At 34.6% G+C, this 26,251-nt stretch overlaps 1 protein-coding gene across 2 annotated transcripts in view; it reads right to left on the bottom strand.

Moving 5' to 3' along the window:
- Positions 1 to 702: 702 nt before the first annotated feature.
- Positions 703 to 26,251, bottom strand: part of LOC149780697 (CKLF-like MARVEL transmembrane domain-containing protein 8) — a 96,215-nt gene continuing 70,666 nt past the window's right edge. Inside the window, exons 4-5 of one of the 2 annotated variants that reach the window (XM_089937734.1) lie at positions 22,824 to 22,934; positions 703 to 4,370 (exon numbers count right to left, since the gene is read on the bottom strand). In XM_089937734.1, coding sequence (XP_089793860.1) covers positions 4,341 to 4,370; positions 22,824 to 22,934 — 141 coding nt within the window. In that variant the 3' untranslated portion in view covers positions 703 to 4,340. Of the gene's footprint in view, positions 4,371 to 12,335; positions 16,980 to 22,823; positions 22,935 to 26,251 lie in introns of those variants that run through there. The other variant, XM_089937733.1, reaches the window with a different exon arrangement.

Genomic DNA, 26,251 nt, shown 5'->3' with positions numbered 1-26,251 from the left:
ACGATTTTTTTCCATGTTAAATTTCCATAGTCCCCAGATTGTCCCGGGGGGGGGTGGTGTCTGTAATGCTAATTCCCATTGTCCCTAGGGTATCCCTATTCACTACTGTCGCCCATTAACATGATGGCTGGTATGTGAGAGAGTGACGGATTCCTGAAAGATAAGGTAGGAATGCAAGAAATTGTGTCCCTTGTTATGTTCCTTCAGAAGTTTCTAGGATGTACGCACGAGGGGCACAATAGTATACGAAGGCAGGAAGGAATGGAGGAAGTAGGAAGAAGGAATGAAAATGAAGGAAAAAGGAGGTAGATTGGTAATGAAGGAATGAAGGGAAGTGGAAGAAGGAAGAAGTAGAAAGGAAAATGAATGAAGGAGAAATTAGGGACAGATGGAAACGGACGAAAGAAGGAAGGAAGGAGGATGAAGATTGAAACAGATGAGTAGGAGGAAGATCATGAAGAGCAATGACTCTCTCACGTGTAGATCGGAAAATATCGAACGACACATTACTATATCTGTTGTACTGAGTAGAAACTGAAGTATTTATGTTTAATATATTTATTAATTTGATTCTGTACATTATTTTATATAAAACTTTTATCTATTGAATCTTGAGTTGTTATATGTATTTAGACGAAGGGCCCTAAATGTGTTAAATAGATCTTTTGCACTATTATTATAATACAGTAGCTGAATCGTGACCCTGGTGATTGGCTTACTTTGGGTAAGATGGATAATTGTACATAAACACACAAAACATTACTTTGTGTCAAAGTAATTGGAATAAACGCATAGACGGACACACTACACAGTTCCTGACAAAGCTTGGTACAGTGATGTAAAAGATGTTTTTAAAACTCCCCTTTGACCACATCATCTAATCACTAATGATTTTACACTGTGTTTTGGTCGCGTTTGGCACTGCTGTATACAACATACAATGCAGGTCAACAAATCAAATACAATAAAAATATGCATTGAATCTAACCATTGATACATATGTATATGTGGATGTTTTACAAAACATTTTAGCAGTGTTACAATTCTTTGATTATTTGAAAAAATGTAATACTCAACTGCTAAAAAGTTACTCAATTCATAACGCACACCCTCTTTCCATCCCGTTCGTTCCGAATCTCAAGAAAAGTGTCATGTCTTTTATGCATTGAATGTTCTTTTTAATGTTCTGTAGTACATTTTCAATACAAGGATGAGTGCTTACTAGGATTCCAGCCACAGTGCTGTTACAATGGATGAGAGAACACGTGTCTTCCAAGCACAATACTGTTAGTATATGTACAATAGATTGCCAGTCAGAATGCTGTTTGTTACAAAGCATGAGTTCAAAATTAGGTTTCCAGTCACAGTGCTATTATAAAAGACGAGAGCACAATAAGTTTCGAACAACAATGCTGTTACAAAGAATTTCATTTGATCTAAGTCTGCAATCTCAATGAAAGTTTTACATTTATTTGGAAGGTTTGATCTTCCCAAACTTGTGTGCAATTCTTCACTTTTTATTTGTTTACTTTTGATTAACAATTGATAGTTATTATTTTGCTGAGGTGACATTAAATGTTAAGATAGTTCCAAAATGATCCTTTAGTTATTGTTTTAAAGGCGCTGTCAGCACATTATTGTTTGCAGCATGCCGAGGAAATGGGAGTTAATTGCGCCCCCCCTCCCCCCAAAAAATAATAATAATATGTATCATGAATGCGGCCAGTCGAGGCTGACCTGGGTGAGATTTTAACCCACAAACCTCGAATTACGAGTCCAGTACACTTCCAATATTGAATACATGAAACGTTTTTCTCTTTGTATTTTTTCAAGCTGATGAAACATATTCTCAGAATCTTTGCAAAACAAAATATTCTTTTTGGTTTTAAGTTTCCTAAAGAAAGTTTATATTCATGAATTTAATATCAGTAAACGATTATAAAGTCAAAGTGTAAGTAATTATTGTGACTAGCTATGGTATATGACCTGTTCCATTAAAACAATTTAGCTAAAGCCCCATGTTAGTACAGCCATCTATTCAGCAGTGGCAGCGATAACAAGATTTTCGAGATGGACATTCTTTGCCATTATTAAATATCACATTTGCACTATTTTAAGTCAGAACCTGCCGGACATTATAAGAGGTATGGCAATTCTGTTTAGGATATATAACAAACCGGTGAAAATTGTAGTCTTACATTGTCTTTAATATTTCTTTGCCAATTTATAGAAAACAGTGTCACGGTATATCATATGACATGCTCTGCCAATATTCTTTGAAGAGTGTACATTTTAGGGCTTTCCCTAACATCCCTTTTGGTTTCAATACAGATCAGGTGAAAAATGCCTTGTAAGAAAATTACCTGGCTTTTTCCTGTTTGTGACTTATTTGTGGTAGGCGAGCAATCCCATTCTCACTTAGACCTTTTATTATCAAGTATTTGTAAGGTAGTTTATATTTCCATGAAAATATTTGTAGTTTTATTATGTCTTGCTTTACTTTTGTGGGGATACTTCACTAACACATAATGAGCGTTGATATTTCGCACTAAAATCAATAAGCTGCTCTTTTACCCGAAATACAAGTAACCCCCGAAAACCATCAAGAAGGTGCACGGTTGAAAACTAAGATTTATTTGCATAAAACAATGACTTTTCTACAGGGACCTGAACCTTTGACGCTTTGACCACCAAATGATCTGGCGTCCTTCATAGTCCAATTGCAAAAACTATGAACAACATTTGGTCTAGGTTTGTGATGTAAAATTAATATTATTGTGTGGAAACTATTAGTGTTATACATCAATAGCCATCATGATATTTGACGTATGGACCCAGAACCCCAGGCTGATTACTTACATCAAGTGCAATCTATCCATAAAGATTGATCTATCCGTGTAATGTACAACCGATGTTGTTCTGCAGAAACTGTTTTCTTGGAGGTAATTGAAGTGAATTGCCCTGGCCGTTAAGATTTTCCACAAAATCAGTAGACAACTCCTAACGCAAGTGTAAGTTATCCCTAAAGTTTGTTATGGTGAGCGCTGTAGAACGAGAAGTATCATGTGAAAAACTAAACGTTTGCAGAAAAGGGAAAAGTAACGGACTGATGGACATACGAGGTGTCTGTAAAATACTCTCCACCCCAAGACAGGCATAGATGTAAAATGTTAAACTTGTAGACTACACTGTTGAAAATGCAAATTAATGAAACTAGAATTTTAACATCAGTAATAAAGGCATATAAACACCCTGCATTGAAGCAGTCCTACCAATGTTTATAACTCATTCATTGAATAGGAACGTTTCTTTAGAAATTATATTTATATGCTAAATATATAAGTGATATAGAGACAATTCTTAATTTGATTTCCAATTCTGGAATTCTGAAGTATATAGTTTGTCCATGGGTGGCCATAATGCATTGAATATTCAGTTGTTTATTACTCTGATGCCAACCCCTCTATGGTGGAGGTACACAAGTACCCGAAGAGTGGTAAGCTGTTATGTATTGTCCAGTCCATCATGGTGATTCAATGCAGAGCGTGCATGCAACGGATTACAATAACCACCATGATGGCTGGAAACAATGAAAAAATCAAATGAGCTGTGCATTGCTACTTTTACTATTACTACCACCACTGATTCTACTACACATACTGCTACTTTCTCTTGTTCTTCTTGATCTTCTTCTTCTTCTTCTTATTATTATTATTATTATTATTGGTGGTGGAGGTATGAGATGAGGTGGAGGTATGAGATGAGGTGGTGGTAATGAGAGGAGGTGGTGGTCATGGTTATCCTATGATTATATTGAATGGAGCAAACGAACAACTATAACATGGCGCTTTGGTATTATGATCACAATTTTTAACGTTTTCCTGATGGTATTACACTTCCTGTTTTGTCTGGAGGGATAAGTGACTTCACCTTGTCGCGAGAGCCTAATATGATCTCTGATCCAGTTTGAGAAACAACCGTGTCTCAGTTGGTGAAAATATCTAAACTTGAAAGTATAATTGTTGTCTTTACTTACACATCGAAATAAATTAAATCAGATTTGTACAGTAGTTATGAACGCGACTAGTAAACCTATGATTATAAGAGGATCAGTGGATCAGTCTACATATACAGTTGCGAATCGTGTTGTGATGTAAGTGTACATGAATCCTTCCGATTTATGAATTTCCAAATCTGACCTTATACATGTATGTATAGGCTCACAGAGAGATGCAATATGATTACATAGGTTTGATACTGTCACAAGTGAGCTTATTCTGGACAGACTGTTTGTATTCCAAGCACGTGATGTTTGGAATCCTGGTAGGCTGGCTCAGGGCTTAGTGATAGTGTTTTACATCCGTTGTGCACTGAAAAACAACATATGCAATATGACTTAGGAAATATAGCTGGTTTATGAAGAAGGCAAATACAAATTAGATAAAATAATGTATTGCATCTAAGGCAAACAGTGATTCCACAAAATACAATATCTTACAAACATGAGGTGTTTAGAATTACATGAAGATGCAGAGGTCTCTCTGGAATGTGCCAGTATCAATATACTGTACTATTTATTGCAAACTCAGATGACAATTTAAATCAGGAATGACTAAAATACATCTTTGACTGGATCTATGGTTTTTAGGCAAGACAATTAATGATGTAATCAGAAGCTGGTATTGCGTCAAACATGATAACGTTTGCACCATGTTATTCATAGAAGTCATGGATGATGCAATCGTAACTAAGTTTACATCACTCATGGAACAAAGCCTGTATCAGCTCTTATTTTTCACTGTTTGATTTTAAAAAAAGACATTTCTGTTTAGCCAAAGTGAGCAGAGATGCCTCGTACTTGTGTGAATAATGCAGATAGCTTCTGCTATGTTTGTGTTGTAGTGACTTTTGCATCACAAAAGCGCAGTATAACCATAATAGTTAAGAACGACTATCACCTTTAGTTTGGCTGCAAAATTGGCGATCAGGACAAAATGTGGATCCAACATATATGCTGCAACATTTGTCCAACACATCTTCGGCAGTGGTTGAACAGAAAAAGGAAACCTATACCTTTTGCAGTGGCATTGATTTGGAGAGAGCCAACAGATAATATCAGCAATTGTTACTTGTGCATGGTGCCTGCAGTTGGGAAAGATGTGTCAAAAGAAGAAAACATGGACTGTGTATTATCTAAACATTCCATCAGCTCTACACCCAGTAACCCACGGAGAAAGACGGCCGGTTCCTGGGGCACCAGTATCATTCTCACTTGAGTCAGACAAGGAAGAGGAAGCGAATGAAACTTCTAGCCCTGAACCAACTATGTCACAGGACCCATATTTTATTCCATCCTCCTCATCTGAACAACACCTCATAACACAATGTGAACTGAACGACCTTGATAGGGATTTGAAACTATCCAAGAGTAAGGCAGATCTCTTGGACTCAAGACTACATCAGTGGAATCTCCTGGCAGGCGATATTAGGATCTCCATATTCCGTGACCGTCAAAGGAATCGTGTCCAATTCTTCTTCACGGAAGATGATCTTGTAGCTTGCAACACCATCGATGGCAGGATGTCAGCCTTCAAAATAATTCATGATACAGATGAGTGGAGACTGTCCACTGATTTATTGAAGACGAGTCTTAAATCTGTTTTGCTGCATAATGGCAATGTTTGTCCGTCAATTCCGGTTGGTCATGCAGTCCATATGAAGGGAACCTATGAAAACATAAAACAACTTTTGAGGCATTAGTGGCAGCTTTGTGGCGATTTGCAAGTTCTTGCTCTCTTGCTTGGTGTGAAGACCGGATGCACATCGTACATTCGTTTTCTCTGCAAATGGGATAGTCGTGCGAAAGTTTCCCACAACATCAGGACAGATTGTCCACTCCAACAACCACACGAGGATTGGAGGAGAGGTGTTCAGCATCAACCACTTGTTCAATCAAGGAAGATGTTAACATTATTGTACATCAAGCTGGGTCTGATGAAGAACTTTGTCAAGGCCATGGACAAAACACAAGCAGCATTCAAGTAGCTTCCTGGGATACTTTCCAAGCTTAAGTGAAGCTAAGATACAGAATTATGTTTTTGTGAGATGATGCATTTGGCCGCGCACTGCGTAGCAAGGAAATGGCAGCATGTAAAAAGCCTTCCAGTTAGTGGCAAAAACTTTTCTCAGAAAGAACAAGGCAGAAAACTACTGAGAGTTGGTGACAAACCTTATCAAAGCATACAAAAGCCTTGGTTGCAACATGTCACTAATGATACATTTTTTGCAAGTCTCATCTAGACATTTTCATCGAACTGCGGAGCAGTGAGCGACGAACACGGTGAGCGATTTCACCAGGACATTGCAACAATGGAGAAACGCTATCAGGGGCAATGGTCCCAATCAGTGCTTGCAGACTATTGCTAAACAGTGACAAGAGATGCTCCATTTACTGGATTCAAGAGACAAGCCAAGAAGCGCCGAGCATACACTGAATAAAGACTAAACTATGCATTTATATATACACAATAACCTTTTGCCTTTTCTTTCAAAACAAATATTATTTATATAACCCGTTTGCTGTTTGTTTTAAAGTGTTACATGCACAGGAAAGGTGAAATATTGTCATATAAAGCAACAGCAAACACTTGAAAAGACAGGTTTGCAATTTATGATTAAAATTCTACTATCTACACAAAATAAATAGACATAAGATGTAAAAGCTTAAATATCATGGACACGGTACCCAATCATTTGTTTTGATTGTTATATCTGAATTCAACACATCAAAATACATAATAAATAGCACATTTTATCTCTGAAGAAGACGACGTCTGAAAAATTGTAGACCAGTGTCATAACCATGTAAATGGAAGACTTATATGTGCTACAGTGAATACTAGCGAAGAACTTTTTAATTTAATTGCACATTTGCTATTTCTTACATTCCATGGAAAATAGAACACAATAACACTGCCATCAATAAATGAAATATACAACCAAATGACGTATACTATTTGAATTTCTGGATTGGAACAGCGGCATGGAAGAGAAAACAATATCTTAATAGACAATATTTTATATGTATTGCAACCTGTATATTTATCGAATTTTAGTATGTCACGCTTAAAACTTAACCCGTCTTCTGCACGAATTTAATTTTCAGCAAAACAATTTTGATTTATATGCATGTATATTTAGTAGTAATTGATAGACTTTTGTAAACACAAAGCTATTCCAGACCTACAGGTTTTGATGGATCACTTTGTACATCCTTTGTTTTCGTCTGAAGATGAACATATTGACATATAACTCTGATTGTTATCAACAATTCAAATCACTGTCAACAATTTGGATATTGCCCCTTTTGCTCTGCAAGTGAATGCAATGCATCACGCTGGTGTGCATGCAACAAATCTTGAATTTACTGTTTGATACCTTTAGCACAATATTCAATTAAAGCCAAATCTTTGCGCCCGAGTGATTTTTATAAGAGTTATAACCCATTGTAACATACAGGGGAATGCAGTTATCAAAAGGATCTTTGTTTATAAACTATTATCGCAGTTTCAATAGATTACCGTGAAACTTGTTTTTACAAGAGAGTAAATCCATCATGGGTCTAGTGGTCGGATGCAGGACATTTTTTGTATGTATGTACAATGTTAATTTGATCGTTGAAAGCACGTGATCATATTAATCCTCTTGAAGAGAAAAATCATATCAACATGGGCTATTCACTAAACACTTCCCACTGCATGCAGTTGGTCCATTAATTAAAATAATGTTGATCTCCAAAATTTCTATAATAGTTACGAGTTTGAAACACCCTGTCTCATCTACTTCTCCTGAACGGATTGTTGCATTAAGTGTAGTTTCTCACAATATATAGTTGTTTCTTTATTAAATTGTTTATGACTCATCTACCTTCAGAATGGCTTTCTTGTCTGCCATCTTGAATCTTTATATGATTTATTTTCCTTAATTGATGTTTTTTTTCGACTTGGGGTTTTCACCAAGACACTATAGCAATATGTAGCTGTTTATAAATGCAAAAAGTGCTCATCTGATCTCCAACTTAGTGCCAACTGGTAACCAGCTAAACAAAATTTTATATCACTAATTATCTAGAACACATTTCACTATATTTAGTTAACTTCTTTATAGCAATTCAAAGGACATATTAATGTGACAGTGTTACAGAGGGAACCGTATAATGAGGGACGTTTCAGTAATGCTGGGTCTTATTAGTGCATAAAAGACAAGAAGAAATAATGCAAACTGATAGTAATTGTTCAGATTAGCCATAGACTAAATATCAAGTGAAATTATGCAAGTAACAATGGTAAAACAAAATATAATAAATTCATATTTCCGTCACGATACACATCTTGTCAGAAGTATAGCCCTTGACTAAAGAGCTTTGTATTGAGAACAAAACATTGACTGGTTCTGAATAAAAATAGTACAGATCTGACACCAATGTATTGGCATTTTGTATATATATATATATATATATATATATATATATATATATATATATATATATATATATATATATATATATATATATATATATATATATATATATATATATATATATATATATATATATATATGTGTGTGTGTGTGTGTGTGTGTGTGTGTATGTATGTGTGATATATATATATATATATATATATATATATATATATATATATATATATATATATATATATATATATATATATATATATATATATATATATATATATATATATATATATATGTGTGTGTGTGTGTGTGTTGTGTCTGTGTGTCTGTGTGTGTGTGAATATGTCATAATGCAGCCTTTTCATTAGCTTTCTAAGGAACAAGATCCACGCATAGTAATGAGGTGATCATGTATCTGATTGTCTGTTCTTCTTTTCACTCTGGAAGCCGTATTTGTGATCAGATTAGGATATACTGACATCATTTATAGCTCAGACGAGTTTGACAATCAGCGTGATCCGTGCATACTAATGAGGTGCTATTGCATCTGACTAGCTGAACCTTTTGTCTTTGCGGAGGGCATATTTAGGATTCGACTTTGATCAAACTTTCTATATGGGTTTATGTGATCAAGATCATGTTTGAATTCGATGACGAGTAAGTCCACGCATATTATTGTGATATTATTGCATCTGCTTACGTGAGCTTGTTACGATTCTAGATGTATTTCTAAGATGATTTTGGCTGTGGCGGGGTGGGACGAGCCAGGGATTTTCTTTCCAACAATATAATTTTTAAATTTTAATTTCAGCATTTTTGGCTACAAATGGATAGAATATACTCTTTTTCTATGCAAAAAGAGCTGGTGTGTTTTTTCAAGCTATTAGCTGTCCCGAGATTTGTTTTTAAAAATCACCAACTAGCAAATTTTACTTCTTTTCTTCACTCCAGATTTTAGTTACAGTGGCTTGTTGATATGATAATGCAAGCAAGTGGATGTATGAATGGATTTTTATCAGAACAAGTTTGAACACATATCAACAAACCCACCTTGAATAAACCCCAAAATAATATTAATTCTAGTGGATGTATGATTTGATTTCTCTCGGACAGAGTTCGTTAACATATTAACACACACACACACACACACAAAACACTTCTTGAATAGTGCCAGGTCAATTTTAGATTTAGCTAAACTTAAAATGTTGTTAATTTCTGGTATGTGTGAATCACGTTCTATGTTCCAGGATATTATGTTCAAGGACAAAGGCTATTACAAATACATTTGTCCTGTACATTCAGGAATCGAGTAATCAATTCATGCATGTATATAAGAAACTGTTTTTGTTACAAACTGTGGTATGTTGGGGGTTCTTGATAATGCATGTCTCTCAGATGGTTTAAAAACTCAATGGATAAAAACCATCAAAGGACAGAAATAATAGTCATTCCTTTCAAAGGACTTTAGTTAATTTTGTATCTTATTGACACTAGCGAAACATGCAAAATATTGATACTTCTTGTCTAGTTGCGGCAGGAATCGTATCCTAAAGCAAGACTAGAATTGATACTTAGAAGCAAACAAATACATATTTGAGAACTAACTCCATCAATAAATTTGAAGACATTTCTTTTTTCAAGCTCGTGAACAATGCCGTGTCTGGGAAAACCATCGAATATATGCGCAAATGAATCCGAGTAAATCTTGTCTGTGATAGTAAACAAGACAAACTTCGAACGTTCATCGCTCACCTGGCGTTGGAATCCAGAGAAATCTTTGATGGTGGACTTGTTGCCGTTCATAGTAAAAATTCAAAACTAATGCTGACAATACCAATCTATTTGCATTGTCTGTATTGGATTTGTCGAAGCTGCTCATGTATGAGATTTTCTATGATAATATCAAACTGTTTTATCACTATCGGGTTAAGATGCTGTACACTGAAACTTACTCGTTGCTGATGCATAGATCCACAGATGATATATACGCGGACTTGGCACAAACGTCATTGGTCATTGAATGTCTTATCAGCTAGTATCTGAAAGAACATCCGTTGTTTAAAAAGATCGTTGGCAAGTTGAAAGAAGAATGTTTAGGTAACCTATTCGGAATCAATCGTGCGGAAGAATCAGCCTGATGGACCTCATTAGGTGTTTGGACATTAAACCATGTGCGTGAAATCTTTCTTGGTACTTCTAAATATATTTCGCCGCAGTTCTTGTTTGGCCAGTAACGTTCGATTAACCACATGCGTGACCATTGCCGCACTCTGTAGCGTCCTGATGTATGGTCGCTCGGGTTTGTAGTGTGTATTGATCGGTACCGTATACAAATCAATTTATGATAAAGCAAAACTGAGTAACACCACATCCAGGAGAAGAAATACATGTATCCTTTTGATGGACCTTTGGTGCACTGAAAACAGTCGTATACTGTACCCACTAGGTAGAGGGTATGATTGGTGTCAAATGGGCCAAGAAAGCTTAATCAGACTCTTTCATAATACTACAAGAAATACAGAAGTAGTGTTATGTATATTTAACTGTGTGTTTGTTAGTTTTAGTTTCTTTTTATTTCATTACATGCCACTGTAATGTAACATTGTTTGCTAGACTTAGTATTGTCCAAAACTGAGTTTATTTCTGCTTGATCTGACTGACATTTTTTTATATTTCATTTATGTAAACAACTAATAACAACTTCATTATTCTCTATGTGTATGTGCTTATTAACCGAATTATTATTCAGGTAAAGATGTTGATATGGGTCAGAGTTTTGAAGATTCCAAAGTGCATTGTCTAGGCTATTATGTTGTAAGTAAACAAAGCTCATTAGATGATTATATAAGGTTGTTTTCTATTAGGTAATGGTTGTTTTTAGAAAACGCTAATTTGCGACCAGTGAGCAAGCAGAGAACTATATTATCTTGTGACTGTGAGGATTTTACTAGTCGCGCTTTTACATCATGCACATTAAGTTGTTTTAGTTGTGACCAGTTTGGGCTGAATTTTATTTTCTTCAAAATGTTGAACTCAAGTGATTATTTTCTCTGGAAATACAAAAAGTGATGTGATAAAATACTTGGACAAAGACATTCATTGGAATTTATACTAAATTCATACCTGGAATAATATTTCTATGATTTAGCATAAGACTTTTGACACATCAGCACTTCTTAGGCTATAAAAGAAACGCCATTGCCTTCAATTTTAATTCTCTTTGCGACTTTTAACTGAATTTCATTCAGGACTTTTTATTTTTAGGGCTTGTGTCTTTAATTTTTAGATTATTTTGGATTTAATTCGCATCTTTCACTTTGTATTCTAGGGAAATAAATTGCTTGTTAAATTTTAGAAAGCTTGTTGTCTTCACATTTTTTTCTGATACTTTTTTAAGAGCATAGTCTCGTAACAGTAGGCCTTCTTTTAGTAGCACTAATTTTCTTGGGGTACCAATTTTCTTGGATTTCGGTAAAAGACGCAAAGAAGCATTAGTAATTTATGATAAAGAAGAACCCCTACATCTTCTTCTTATTGTGTGTCTGTCTTAAAAAATCTAATCTACTGTTGGACAAATCAATGTCATTTCTGTAAAATGGAAATAAAATGTTAGCTTTTATGCGTGCTTGTTTTCGTGTCAACCATTTAAACGAAACGACTTATAATGCACTTTGTGTTGCTACAGTTTACATAAATCTATACGGTATCTGGTAGACGCAGTTTCCACTTACTGCCAAAGATCTATATGTGGTTGCATAAGTAAAGATAGTGAGAAACAGAAAAATGTTTAAGTTATTCAAACATTAGCATTATTGAAAATCAAAGAAAGAATAATAAATTATAAGTTATATGTACAAATAAGGTTTAGTACTTTCCTCCCGACGATTTATTGTTATGAAGAATATGATACATGCATGTGAATATTAAAGTTTGTAACGGTATTGCAACCATTTTTAGTAAGTCATGCAAACTTGGAAAATCTGCAGAAGTATTGTATCAATATCAGATGAAAGTTAAAAGCTACGGAATGAAAGAAGATATGTTAATGATATTTACATTATTAAGCTAGCATACGTATATATATATATATATATATATATATATATATATATATATATATATATATATATATATATATATATATATATATATATATATATATATATAAAGAGAATAGTAGCAATTCAACAGATCATATATCTAAACAGATCTATTTGACTCGATAAAATGCACTACTAACGAATTATTCACACTACGTATCAAATACCATCTTTCCTTAGACAGCATCAGTTTGCTTTCCGATGTGAAAAATTGGCAAAAATGGGGAATTCAAATTACCCGAATAGCGGGTATATAGCTGTCTATAAGTAAATTTGCTATTTGTACAATGATCATCTTTTTAAACTGTTACCATTTCCAGTTTATATAAGCACTATTTTTTTCCAAATTGTAATTAAAAGCAATAATCTTTTTTAATGAGGAAAATATAATGTATAAAAGAAAATACATTTCACGAGATTCAGAAACCACTTACGATATTTAGAAACCACTTACGATATTCAGAAACCACTTTTTCATTTGAGGTTTACATTTTCGGAAATAATCAAGGAATCGTAACACTGCTCATATACTCCAATCATCCATCCACACAATATGTATGAATGTTTTGGTAGACATGCATTGCATGCTGTATGCAGCTGTGCCAAACACAACTACAAGCATGGTCCAAATCAGTCCGTAGTGTCATTTTCTATAAAATTGTGCGTTGGTAATTGTCTTTACATATTTTGAGTAGGCCAGGCCAGCTGTTGTGTGAAATCTATTGTGATAGTTTTGTGGCTGGGAGCCTAGTATTTCATGGAATCATCCTTTGTAACAGCACTGCGAATTTTAAAACTATTATGAAGTATCCTTGTAATGAAAACGTACTACACGTATTTCTAAAGGAAGATACACAATGCATACAAGGCATGAAACTGTTGATGAGATTCTAAAACAAACTGTTCGGCAAGACCTGCACATAGTAAATTTTAGCATCTGCGTTTTTAATTTTCGCAAATGATCAGTAAATTTTATATTGCTCCTATGCTCTATTAAAAACTCCAAACATGATGTGTCAGTGTTTTAATGAAATACATATTTGTTTTGTATTCGATTCTTTATTTACCATTTGTTGACATGCACTGTAGGTTGCATAGCACTTTCGATAGACATACAAAAACGAAGTCAAACTCAGTCAGTAGTGACTAGCTGACCTGATTAAGGGCAATTTTAGATTATAGTATTGCCTAGCAACTGTCATACATTGTACAATGTCTGTTGTAACTCTAAAAACGTTGTTGACGTTACTACTGTCATGTATATTCAATATATATATATATATATATATATATATATATATATATATATATATATATATATATATATATATATCTGTGTGTGTGTGTGTGTGTGTGTGTGTGTGTGTGTGTATTGTTTGCTAATTAGGTTTTGTAATTTATTTTCTTCATTCTGTGCTATTGATAATGAAAAACTATATTTTGGACTTGATCTTGTCCAAAATCAAGTTAATTGTCTACAAAATCAATGGTTCTTCTAATTCTGTAAACTACTAATACATACCTAAAATAGCATCTCCGTGCATGGATTTAATATTAGGATCATTATTAATAGAATCAAACATTAATTTGGGTCCACGTCTTGGTTATTAGAATCACTCTATACATATGCTTGCATTACCACATTCTATATTACAATTTTAAGTAGCAGACTTTCTAATTAAAACCACGATTTTATTTTGCAATGATCTGGAATGATCAAGATTGCCATTGAGAAATACTTTTGTTAGACAACGACAATTGTTACCTGGGGTCAAGTAGAAGACTAAACAATCTTGCTTTTATAGAAATTAGTTATTCGAGCTATAAGATCTTAATGCAGAATTGTTGTATTTTTTTGTGTTCAGTAGTTCAGTAGGGTTTGAAATTTATTTATTCAATGTATTTATTCACCGGAAATTACAAAGCACTCTTCAAAAATAAAATTATTGGAAACAGAGACTTGAATTTATAGTGAAATGTCTTGGAATGTGTTATTGTAATCCAAGAAACGACCGTTGGCACTACACAGGCCACCACAGACTTACCAACACTCCCAGCGTTGGATTTAATTTGGATTACCACTACAGTTTATTAAAAGCTTTAATCATTATGGCTTGTGTCTGTCATTCGGTGATTATTTGGGATTGAATTCGCAAGACCGTAAGTTCATTTCACTTTTTTACATTTTCACCTTGTAAACTAGGGAAATAAATTATTTTTTAATTGTACAAAGCTTGTTTGTTCTCAATTTTTACTTGTTTGAAGGTCATATAGTTGTAATATAAACATCATCTCCAAAAGTGAAGAACCCATTTTTATAACACTTTTCAGGAAGTTTTCCTAACATGTTCTATCAAACTTTCCTTTTATCTTTTGATCATTGGGTGTTATGTCTGTTTACTTCAAATGCCTTGGCACTACTTAATTCATTGATTTGATGTACCATCAAAACCAAACAAAGGCATACTGATTCCTAGCAACTTTAAAGTTTCCATAGTAATTTAAAGAAATACTTTTTTTATCATCCCCTCCAAACCATTAATTTGTTACAAAGTCCATATCTAAGAAGTACACGAACTATTGGCAATCAAAAATGCAAAATTACTCGAATTGCATGAACATCGAGTCAGGTCATCTGTATACTAGAATGCATACAAATATGTTTAGTCCTTTGCCTGGATTATGCGGTTTTTGTAACTACAGTAATTGTACACTATCAAGTTTGTTTGTACACCCGAACCGATTTTAGAAACAAAAGGTATCAAGGATATAAACAATGCACGAAACTTAATCATTTCATTCATCAATTTATAGTTTCTAACCTGAATATCTCATGGAGTCCACAATATGTTCAACTTATTGGCGTCTCAAGCCAACCGGAAACTCTCGATGTAAACAAGCGGCCAGACTGTTCACTTTTCCTGGTTTCAGTAAAAACTGTGTCATTTGCTTCCAATATTGGCAATATATATTATTAATATTTATAAACGAAAATGAACAAACTAAAAGGTGGCACTCTTGTATTCACATGTTCTAAGAGATGATGCTCCAAAAGATACGGAGTTATGAATGATATTACTGACGGTGTTCAAAGAGATGCAACCCCAAAAGGTACGGAGTTATTATTGGTATCAAGGAACTACATCACATATGTTGCTCGAACAAATATGCTCGCCCATTTAATTATGGCGACCATATTAAATAAACCCCCACTGGATTCGAAACGTCAAAACACTGCCAGTGTTTGGGTTCCCCTGGTGAAAATCAGGCTAGAAATTATAACTTGATTAAAGAAATAACCAGGCTTGGTGCATATTTTATATCCTTGATGCTTTTAAATTTAAAATATTTAAGTAGGTACAATCCAAAATGGAGGGTGTACGGAATCTATTGCAGTAAACGATGAGTCATTCCTGACAATTGTATACAGAATTGTACTTTCTTATATTACTAATACGTACATACAAATCACACGTGTCACGGTGTAAAATATGATGCTGAATTGTATAGTCACTTATAAGACTAGTCCAACCACAAACTACACAGACCAACATATGTCGTCACTTAATGGGACTACTGAGCGCTGTCGATTTAGTCTGTAGAAACAGGAATAGAGACAAAGATCCGCCGGCGCATTGTGTTCTATGTTGTTTGCAGTAGGACTAGACTTATAAATGAGAACATATGGTATATTTTCCACGAAGACCTTAATTGTTATGCATACGAATGAGCAGCTTTATACAGAGTTATCAAATACCATGGACATAAATGTAGTTCTTTTCCTACCCTGATTACATTTTAACAGGACGTCTTATACTAGAGAATTACAATAACATTATAAATGTAAACAATTCTATGTTCATGGTATTAAATGTATATTTTGTGATCTATATTGATACGGTACATATCAGTTAATGTGATGTATTGTTGTGATTGAATAACGTACAGTGCAGATTAAATGACTACAAATAACTATATAATCCATAGAAAATATGAACACAGTGTGTGAAATTTAACTTCAAATGCTTATCCATTGATCTACCAAGCAAAACATTGCAATGAATCCCTTCCTAAAACAGTTGATATTAATATAAGATACATACATATACATATCCGATATAGCATGGTACGCAATCAGACCAGTATTGTAGAATCACTAATATTCAATGCCAAAGTTATAACAAATAGAACATGCAAGAAGCATATCCCTTTGATTAGAACTATAGCAATTTACATGTATATATTCGGTTAAGGCTGTGTTCGTGCCTCATATGTCCTTCGTGTAACTGTCGATGTTCTGGTTGCTGTGGTAACTGTTTCTCCAGTGGCTGTGCCAGATCTACACCAGCATATGAATAACCAGACTGTGTTCACACAGTAGAGAGCGAATGCACTACAGGTAAAGACCTATAAAAAAATTGTGGACATTTCTGAGAACGAATTATTTGACATTTTAGCAAATCTACTCTACTGAATGATCACGTTTGGAAAGTTCAGAGGTTATAAATTACGGGTTTCTGGAATTCTTTATCAATATATCCTTTTGTACATTAAAATAAGTAGCTATATCCGTGTGGGCGTGGGAGTAAATCTAATTATAATGACGCAATAATTATCTGTCCTTATTTCGTTGCCTTAAATTGCAGGACGGAAACTGCTTTTGTCCATATAAGAAACAATTCCCATTAGATGTAAAGTTCTAGAAGTTCAGAACTAGAGAACACACAAAAACCATTTTCGTCCCCCACGTTATAGGTCTAGATGAAATAACCATACTCCTGTTTGGGACACAGAATACGCGTATGCCATCACAATGGGGTGGAAGGAGGGAATCTGGAAATAGCGACAGGTAAGTATTGAATCATTAAGTTAGTTTTATTAGTAATTAACCATTAAAGGTACTGCACTGCTGGACTATAAATACACGAAGAGGTCAGAAATATAAGGAAACTTACGTGTGTTGCAAAGGGCTGTCTGTAGCCTTAATGGTAGAAACTGAGTATATTCACTCTTTCAATAAGAATAGAAGACATAATCTGTCATTGCACTCATACTGGCACACCTAAGATTAACGCGCCTATTACAAGAGAGAGAGAGAGAGAGAGAGAGAGAGAGAGAGAGTCTACTTCACATTACAGACCCTGGATGTGACATGTCTCCAGTCCTGAACAATGTAAATGGCAACTTGAATCTAAAACCTTTCATGTTGGATAGATCATTTGAGAAGACCCAAGCGTAAAGATGGAGAATCTGTGATCCACTGTACGTAATATAACCAATTTACTGCGACATAATCAATCTCATCTGAGACAATATCATGGATTGGTCTAAAAACAGGTTGAAATGATGGATGTGGGGTTATCAAAATGTGCCAAGCAGTGGAAAGTCTTTTGTGTAGCACTTGTGGAATCAGCCTGAATGGTGAGAAGGCATACGCGAACAGAAGATCCCACTTCAGACTGAATGCGTTCAATGTCCAGACCATCTGACCTAGGATTATGAGAATATAAAGAAAAGGCTGTTATTAAGCCTTGTTGCAAACATGTCCACCGGGGATATCACACTGTTTGAGCGGAGACTCAGCTTCACGTCGGAACAGAAGTGACGACTACCTTGCTTTTCTAAGATAGACTGTCCGGAAAAATATTTATTTTGTCAGGAATGTGTTGACCTCAGAGGGAAATGTCTTCAGAGGATACCCAACGAAGAAGGTTCTAAACCTAACAGCTAGAACGGGCAATGGAGGTAAATTAAAAGCGACAGGAACTCTTTACTACACTGACATACCCTGTCGGGTTATTATACCTCTGTCATGTTGTTTATCTGCTGGATATATTGTTCTCGGAAAAATGAACCTTAAAGAACCAGAACTTACGGCTCCAAGTGAGTGGTCGGAAACCGGTCTCAATTTCCCCACCAACTCAACTTTGAGTGGAATCTCAATCCTAGTGAAATCTGATTTGACAGGAAAAGTCATTGTGTTGTGTCCAGTTTGCTCTAGAAGGCAAAACTTGGAGTTTGCAACATTATATTTCTTTGGTGAATCACATCCGCAGAGGAGTTAAAGATCCTCAGAATTTATAGATATAGGCGAACGGAGAAGGAAGTCTTGGCTCTTAGCTTCTCTACGAGTGCCAGAACTCTGCCTATGATGTGATGTGGGCTATTTGTGAGCAAATTCATCCACACATATATGAAATCCTGCGACGGAATGAGCTCCGATTTCTCTAGGTTTAGAAAAAGTCACATCCCGATCATTATGGACTAAGAGCAGGGTAGATCTCGCTTGGGGAATTTTAAGAAGTCCTTGTGGAGCAACCAGTTGACAAACTATGGGAGATTAGGGATCCACAGTGCCTTTAAGTGGTGGCTACTTGTCACTTCACTTTGGTAAACGCTCTGGGTGCGAAAGAAAGGTTGAATGGCGAAGCGCAAAAACTGGAAAACCTCATACTTCTGCTGATGGGGTAAAACTTGGTTATGAAGGATTCCTGCGGTAGATGGAGACCACACATTCGCCAGGTCTTGTGGCATTCTTGAATGAAGTTGTTGTTTCCATCTTGAAAAGTCCCTCCTGAGGAAACCTGTTTAACCTTTTTAGAGACTATCGCTGTTTTAAAGATTTCCTACTGCTAAGTGTTATTAGTTACTGAGACACTTTGCTAGGCTGATTCGTATCAGCTAATGAGACTGGTTGCTACGCTGAATACTATAGCTTTTCAATGGTTGACTATATAAACTGACAGTAAAGGCATTGTTGCTCTTATTACTTTTTTATTATTTATTGATTCTTCACAAGTAACTAATAACGCTGACTTTTTATTTAAATATATGATGACATATTTGATCATGTAAGTATATCGTCATCATTCCTGCATCCGACCCTACTCTCAAAAACAAAAGATGTGTCTATAACCAAACATAAGAGACATAAGTCGAACAGAAATCACTTAGCTGACATCTGCCAAACTGCTCAATGTACGGATAGTTTGTGAATCAATCTGCGTTTGTAGGAAGTTTTTAGTTGAAATGAATTTCAATGCTGTGCAATGGATTTGACGTTAAAACAGCTGCTTCCAAGTTTCTCAAGTTGTATTTATTCTTCCATATTTGATAATACATCAACATCATTGACCAATATTAAATTAAACTTAAGCCAGAAAACATTATGACAAAGTGTCTCAAATTCTTTTTATCAGTTGGTCAAGATAAAGTTGTTCACATGTATATTTCTATTTTTTGCGAATGGGATTTGCTTTTCGCAACAGTAGGCATTTATTATGGTTGGACAGCATTAGTTTATAAATCTGAATAGCATTCAATTAGACCAATGTTTCGTATTTTGGTAACAGCAGCCATATTTGATGGATGATTGGCATTATTTGCATAAACTTATTTGCATGCAAACCACTATAAACTAATACAGGTTCGGTAATAGGAAACCTTCAAAGGGACTGAAGCTATACTGGCCAAACTAACCTTCCATGACTTCAAGCTAAGAAAAGTTCTTCTTTATAAGTCCTACTTGTTGAATTCATCTCTGATATTAATGAGCGATACAATATTGAAATGAGTTGCAACAATAATACATGTTCGATGGGCACCATTTTTCTTTAGAGACAAATATACACCATTTGAGACTTTGTGAAAACATTATGTTCAAAGAAGAGTTTTTTTTAATAATTATTATAATAATATTTATAATTTATTCATTGTGTAACGCATAGTTTGATATCAGCTTAGCACCATTTTAATTTAGGTCCTACTAGATATCATAATTGGAGACAAATAGACACCATTTGATACTCTGAAAAATTGTGTTAAAAGAAGAATGTTTATAATTATTTTAATAATATTTATAATTTATTCATTGTGGAACGCACCATTTTCATTTAGGCCTTACTAGATATCAGAATTAGTCTTCTGGCGAAACCCCAGTATGAAGTTCCATTTTGGGAGAAGTAGCAATATCAAGATTTTCATGATCGTTACGATGGTGGCCATACTGGATTGATACCATCTTTAGTACCATCTAGACATCATAAGAAGCATTTTGGTGCAAACCCAATGTCGATATGACTTTCCATCTGGGAGACCTTTAGTACAATTTTCAAGATAGTTGCTGTGGTAACCGTATTGGATATCATTTATATTTATATATATTTCATAAGAAGTCCTCAGGCGTACATATCACTTTCCATTCAGATGCAAATGCAATAACATACTTTTGAACATGGCTGCATGGTGGCCATATTGGATGTTATAATCACAACCTTTTCATTTAGAACCACCTAGAAATCTTGAAGGGTCCTTAATTGAAATCTCCGTATTGATATAACCTTCCACTCAGATTAAGTAACGATAGCAAAATTGCCAAGGGTTTAATGACATTTGAGTAATGAATATGTGGCGCAAAATAAAGATGATGTTTGTATACGGTGTATAAATATAAAACCTTGTACAGAAAAGGTTACACAGACATACTCTTGAAAATAAAAGTTATAATTAAGTGCTGCAAAATATGACAAAAAGGTAACTATAAACAGTTTCAAAATATTTAAAAAGAGAGACTCTTCCAAATGGTTAAAATATAATATTATACTATTTTAAATAAAACACATTACTACTCCTTCAAAAAAGGCTCTTAATTAAATTAACATTTGACATGAATGTGTTTACTAACAGTCGTCACTTTGAACTTTATTCGTACAAATATTAAAAACTCATCATGTCGGAATGCCTTCTAAGTAATTTGGTCAAATTTTGGTACTATGATTTATAAAATAATTCGCTTAAAGGATCTTCTGGTTTAATTAATGTGTCTTTAGTTGAAGGAAAATCAGCATCATTGATAAAACTTACTAGAATGCTTTTTATCAAATTTGGTAGATATCAGATTTTTCATCAGATGTACATCTTTGATCACCTGTTGGCATTATTTGTACAAAGCTGACATGTTTACATGGAGGAATGCTTTCTGTAATATTTTGTGATATTCTATTCAGAGATCTTTGGAGAAACTCATTTAAACCGTTTATTTCTTGTTCAACTGAAACGTTTTCATGCCAAAACTAGATCTTTCAGATTATGGTGAAGAGTTTGGGAATCCTTGCAAATGATTTTCTTTATTTGGTAGCAGTGACCATACTTTATGTCAGATTAACTTCAAGTGTACATAATATGAAAGCCATCCCTGCCCAACTATTTACAAATTTGTTCTAATTCAGAGTAGCGGTCTTTGGCAGGATACAATTTAAGCTATTTTCTAGGTTTCTCCAACAGTGGCCATACATAATGGCATAACAGCATAAGCTGAACAAAATAGAAAGACCAAGTTTATTACTGTGAAATTTGGTCAAACTCGGTAGAACGGTTTTTTATTTTTATTTATAGTATTAATGGTCATATATGATAGTAAGTCGTCATCATTTGCAAATCCAATTTATTCAATTTGTTTTTAACAGCTTTTGACAAAATATTGAAAACATAATGGCCAGGTGGGTACAAATCTGTGGGGCTAGTAGTGCTAACAAGGCAGTGTGCCAGACAGAATAAATGACATATAGACACAAAAATTGCCATATAACTGCCTCTTCAATGGCAGGGATTTAGGAAAAGACTTCTTTAATCTTGACATAACTCATATTAATATTTAGATAATTCGCCCTGTCGCTTAAAATGTAAATGAAATATGCAAAATTAAACAAGAGCAAAAAGTATTTTTTATGTAAGCTAATCTCCCACTAATCACTGATTGTCACAAAGTGGGATATTTTGGGTTATTTGCATCTACCTGTCACTATCCATGATGTAATCTTTATTGCAATAATACAATTTGCAAAACAACATTAACTCTGTCTTTACATTTATGGCTTTGGATCGTTTCGCATCAGATTGGCTTTGCAACCGAATTTTTCTTGACAAACTATACACTATTACAATCGCATTAAGGTGAAATATTTATTTCTTTGTTTGAAAACAACATTTTAGCAAAGGAATCGTGCTAATTCCCTGTCCATTCTTTACTAAGATTCATTATTCCTAATGAAATTTATTGTAATAAAGAAAGTGAAAAATGTCAAACCGTCCGCGTAGCTATCATGTTTAACAGTATAATATATTATCCTGATTTCACAATATTACTTTAGGCATAGGTGAGTACAGTACACCTAATATCTATTATGTTCTTTAAAACAGAGCTAATGTAGTTTAAATAAAATGAGAATATAAATGTACATAGTTAATACTCACAGCTGTAGCTGTAATAGAGGGCACCACGAATCCATATCTATCTGCATCAACTGCAGCTACTATTCCTGCAATCAGCATCATTACACTGTAGACACAACAGTACATCAGCTCCTGCAGCAGACACAGTAGTAGTAGTAGCAGTACTAATAGAGTGATAGTAGTAGCGGCAATATTAGTACCAGTGATAATTCTATGTAGTTCTTATATCAATACAATTCATTTTGTATACTTTTTGTGAAGACATTCTTAATATTTTGTCCATTTTATATGAATAATCTGTGCAGATTTCACTCAATATCACCATGCAAGCTCAGTTACGATCTCTCACTCTCTCTCTCCCTTACTCTCTCTCTCTCTCTCTCTTTACATATATATATATATATATATATATATATATATATATATATATATATATATATATATATATATATAAAGGGGTAAGATGGCCGCTATCGCTTAACCGGCTTGAAGCAGCTGTTCCGTTTTTTAGTGCCGTTTTCACGATATTTGTGCTTGTTGCCTGTTTTCATCTTCGTTATTGTGTTCATTATGTATTGGCTGTTAAATTCGTATGTGTTTCTTCATCTCCTTGTTTGGAAACGAGAATAATTAGACTTTTTCTCAGCTGTCTTGCTCCACTGTTTTTGAACAAACCGCCATCATGTGATACTCGCCTGTCAACCCGTTTATGCTACGATGGACCCTCATTAATTGCTTTAAATGTTCACTCATTGGCTCTCCACACTACATTGTGCTCGAGACTAAACGAACTGGGACTACATTCATCATTACCTAAATGTAAACAGAAGCGAAAAAAGAAACGTTGTTTCAAAGCTGGCCGGCGTAGAACAGGAAGAAGAATTCCAGTTATCTCCCTTATTTTGGCACAACCATTTAAAAAATTTTCGACCGTTAATTTAGATGACCTAATTCAAATCCTAATTAATTCATCAACCTTTATGTCAACTATCCAAGAAATACCTCTGCGCATTGCATTATTCAATGCCCAGTCAGTAGGACCACCGGAAAAGCGCACAGAAATAGTTAATTTTATCAACGACAAAAATGTTGACATATTATTCTTGACAGAAACATGGCTAAAAACATCAGGCGATGAGCCCAAGTGTACGGATCTAACACCCACTGGTTACTCCATAATTCTCGCGGATGTGGAATTGCTGTTATCACAAAGAACTCCATGATAAAACGTCTGAACTACACCACAACATTCAATATCGACCACACATCGTTTGAACTAGTCCAAACCACACTTGCACTAGAGCAAAGGTCAGTCCATTTTTCTGCCTATACCGCCCTCCTCCTAGTAAAAAAAACAAGCTGGCTGACTCTCTCTCTCTCTCTTTTTGGGGCAGTTTCCGAATCTCCTGGACTATGGAAATTCGATAGCTGGCAACCTGATTATTCTTGTTGATTTTAACTTTCACTTTGACTGTCCCGGAAAATCAAATACATCAAAACTCATAGATTACATTAATGTTTTCAACCTCAAACAGTCAGTTAACCAAAACATTCATAAACATGGTCACATTTTAGACTGGATTCTTCATAGACCTGATGATAACATTCTACGGTCCTCCATGGTATCCCATGACCTTGCATCAGATCACCTCTTGACATCTTGACATATCAGTCCCTAACCCTCCACCTTTATCTGCTACTAAGAGAAACCTCCGTATGATAAATAGAACCAAATTAATGCACGACATCCAAGCTAACCTAACAACTTGCTTACCTCCTACCGCAGAACAACTCGGTAACTGTCTGCGTTCATTACTTGACAACATGCCCCAGCTACCAAGTGCAGAGTATTAATTCAAAAGTGTTCTCCATAGTATAGCAGTGTTAGGGACCTGCAGCAGCAGAGGGGGGCTACAGACCAGGTGGCACAGACCGATTTGACCCCTTCAAACAAAACTTTTCCGTACAACCCTCAAAATTCAAAAATAAACCTTCCTTTGCAAATTAATCAGTAAAATTTCGCCCGGACTTACATTTTTGGACAAAAAAAAATTTAACAAAATTTGGGGGGGGGGGGGGGTTGTTATTGCAGATTTTCGGTTGCGGATGCTAATTTTATTTTACAATAAAACAATATCTTTGAAAATAAGATGAGTAAAAAAGTTAGTAGAGTTGGAGAACCTCAATCTGCTAAATTAGCGCGAGAAAAATTAACGGCAGTAAAGAAACTTATTCCGACGAAAAAATTATTTAAGAAAAAAGTTCGTGAGCACGATGATGAACAACATCATATTGGTGAGGTATCGTCAAAATGGTTGAGTCCAGTTACTGGAGTTATCGAACAAGTTGCATATGGCAAACAAAAGAAAGATAAGGAACTCAGAGATCTTGGGCTTATTCCCATGACGAAAGATATCGAGCAACACACTCGAATAGTTCCGGATCAACTTGAGCAAATTCGTCAAGGACAAGCACAAACACAAACGTTACAAGAACAATTGCAAAAGGCACAAGCAGATTTGAGAATGGAGCAAATATTAAGAGAATTAGCTGAAGAAAAAAAAATGCAGGAAGAACGATCTAAAAAATATTGGAGAGAAAAAGAATTGGAGGGTTTTAAGGAAGAACAAGAACAATGGATGAAACAAACACAAGATGATGCACAATTTCAAAGTGAGCGAATAAAAAAACTAGAACAAGAGAGAGAAGAACAAGAACAATTAATAGATAAAAGAGAATTAGAAGAAATATTAAGAAGAAAAAAAGAAAAAGAAGAAGAAGAAGAAAAAATAAAGAAAAAGGAAATCAGTCCTTTTGAGGGTATAAAAGATAAATTTACCGAAACCGGACTTCTTAATATAAAAGTAAATTTGCAAACTATTGAATCTATTGATTTTGAAGGTCTTGCGCAGTTTGCAAATCGCAGTTTCGATGAAAGAGAGAAATATTTAACTATTAGTGGGATAAATTATTATGATAAAAATAAATGGGATAAAATAATATATAGAATAAAATTTAATAAACATCAGGCCAGAGATAATGATGAACAGTTTATCAAATTTAAAGAATTTACAAAAAAAACTACAAAACCATCGGGAATTTTTTCTAAAATTGATAAAACTTTCCCATCTATCGATTTTACTTCGATTGGAATGAAAATATTACAAAAAAGTTCCCCAGACGAATTAATTAAAATTGCTCAAAATTTTGATGGAAAAGGCAAATATATATATCCCGGAAAATTTGAGAAATATAACAAAGAAGAGTGGATTCCGGTTGTGTATTTTGCTTCGAAGGATAGAGAAATCAATCTTGATGATCCGGATTTTAAAAAATTTCAAGAAAAAGTAAAAGGTCTGGAAGAAGAAGAGGAAGATATATTGGGATTTGGTATCAGTCCAGAACCAAAAGAAGGAAGCGGATATTCAGTTTGCCCTAACAGTGTTGTC

This window comes from Sinohyriopsis cumingii, chromosome 16, assembly GCF_028554795.1.
Source record: "Sinohyriopsis cumingii isolate HCF-2022 chromosome 16, ASM2855479v2, whole genome shotgun sequence".
Taxonomy (NCBI): Eukaryota; Metazoa; Mollusca; class Bivalvia; order Unionida; family Unionidae; genus Sinohyriopsis; species Sinohyriopsis cumingii.
Note: the sequence above shows the minus strand (reverse complement) of the source record. Positions and strands in the feature narration are given on the sequence as shown.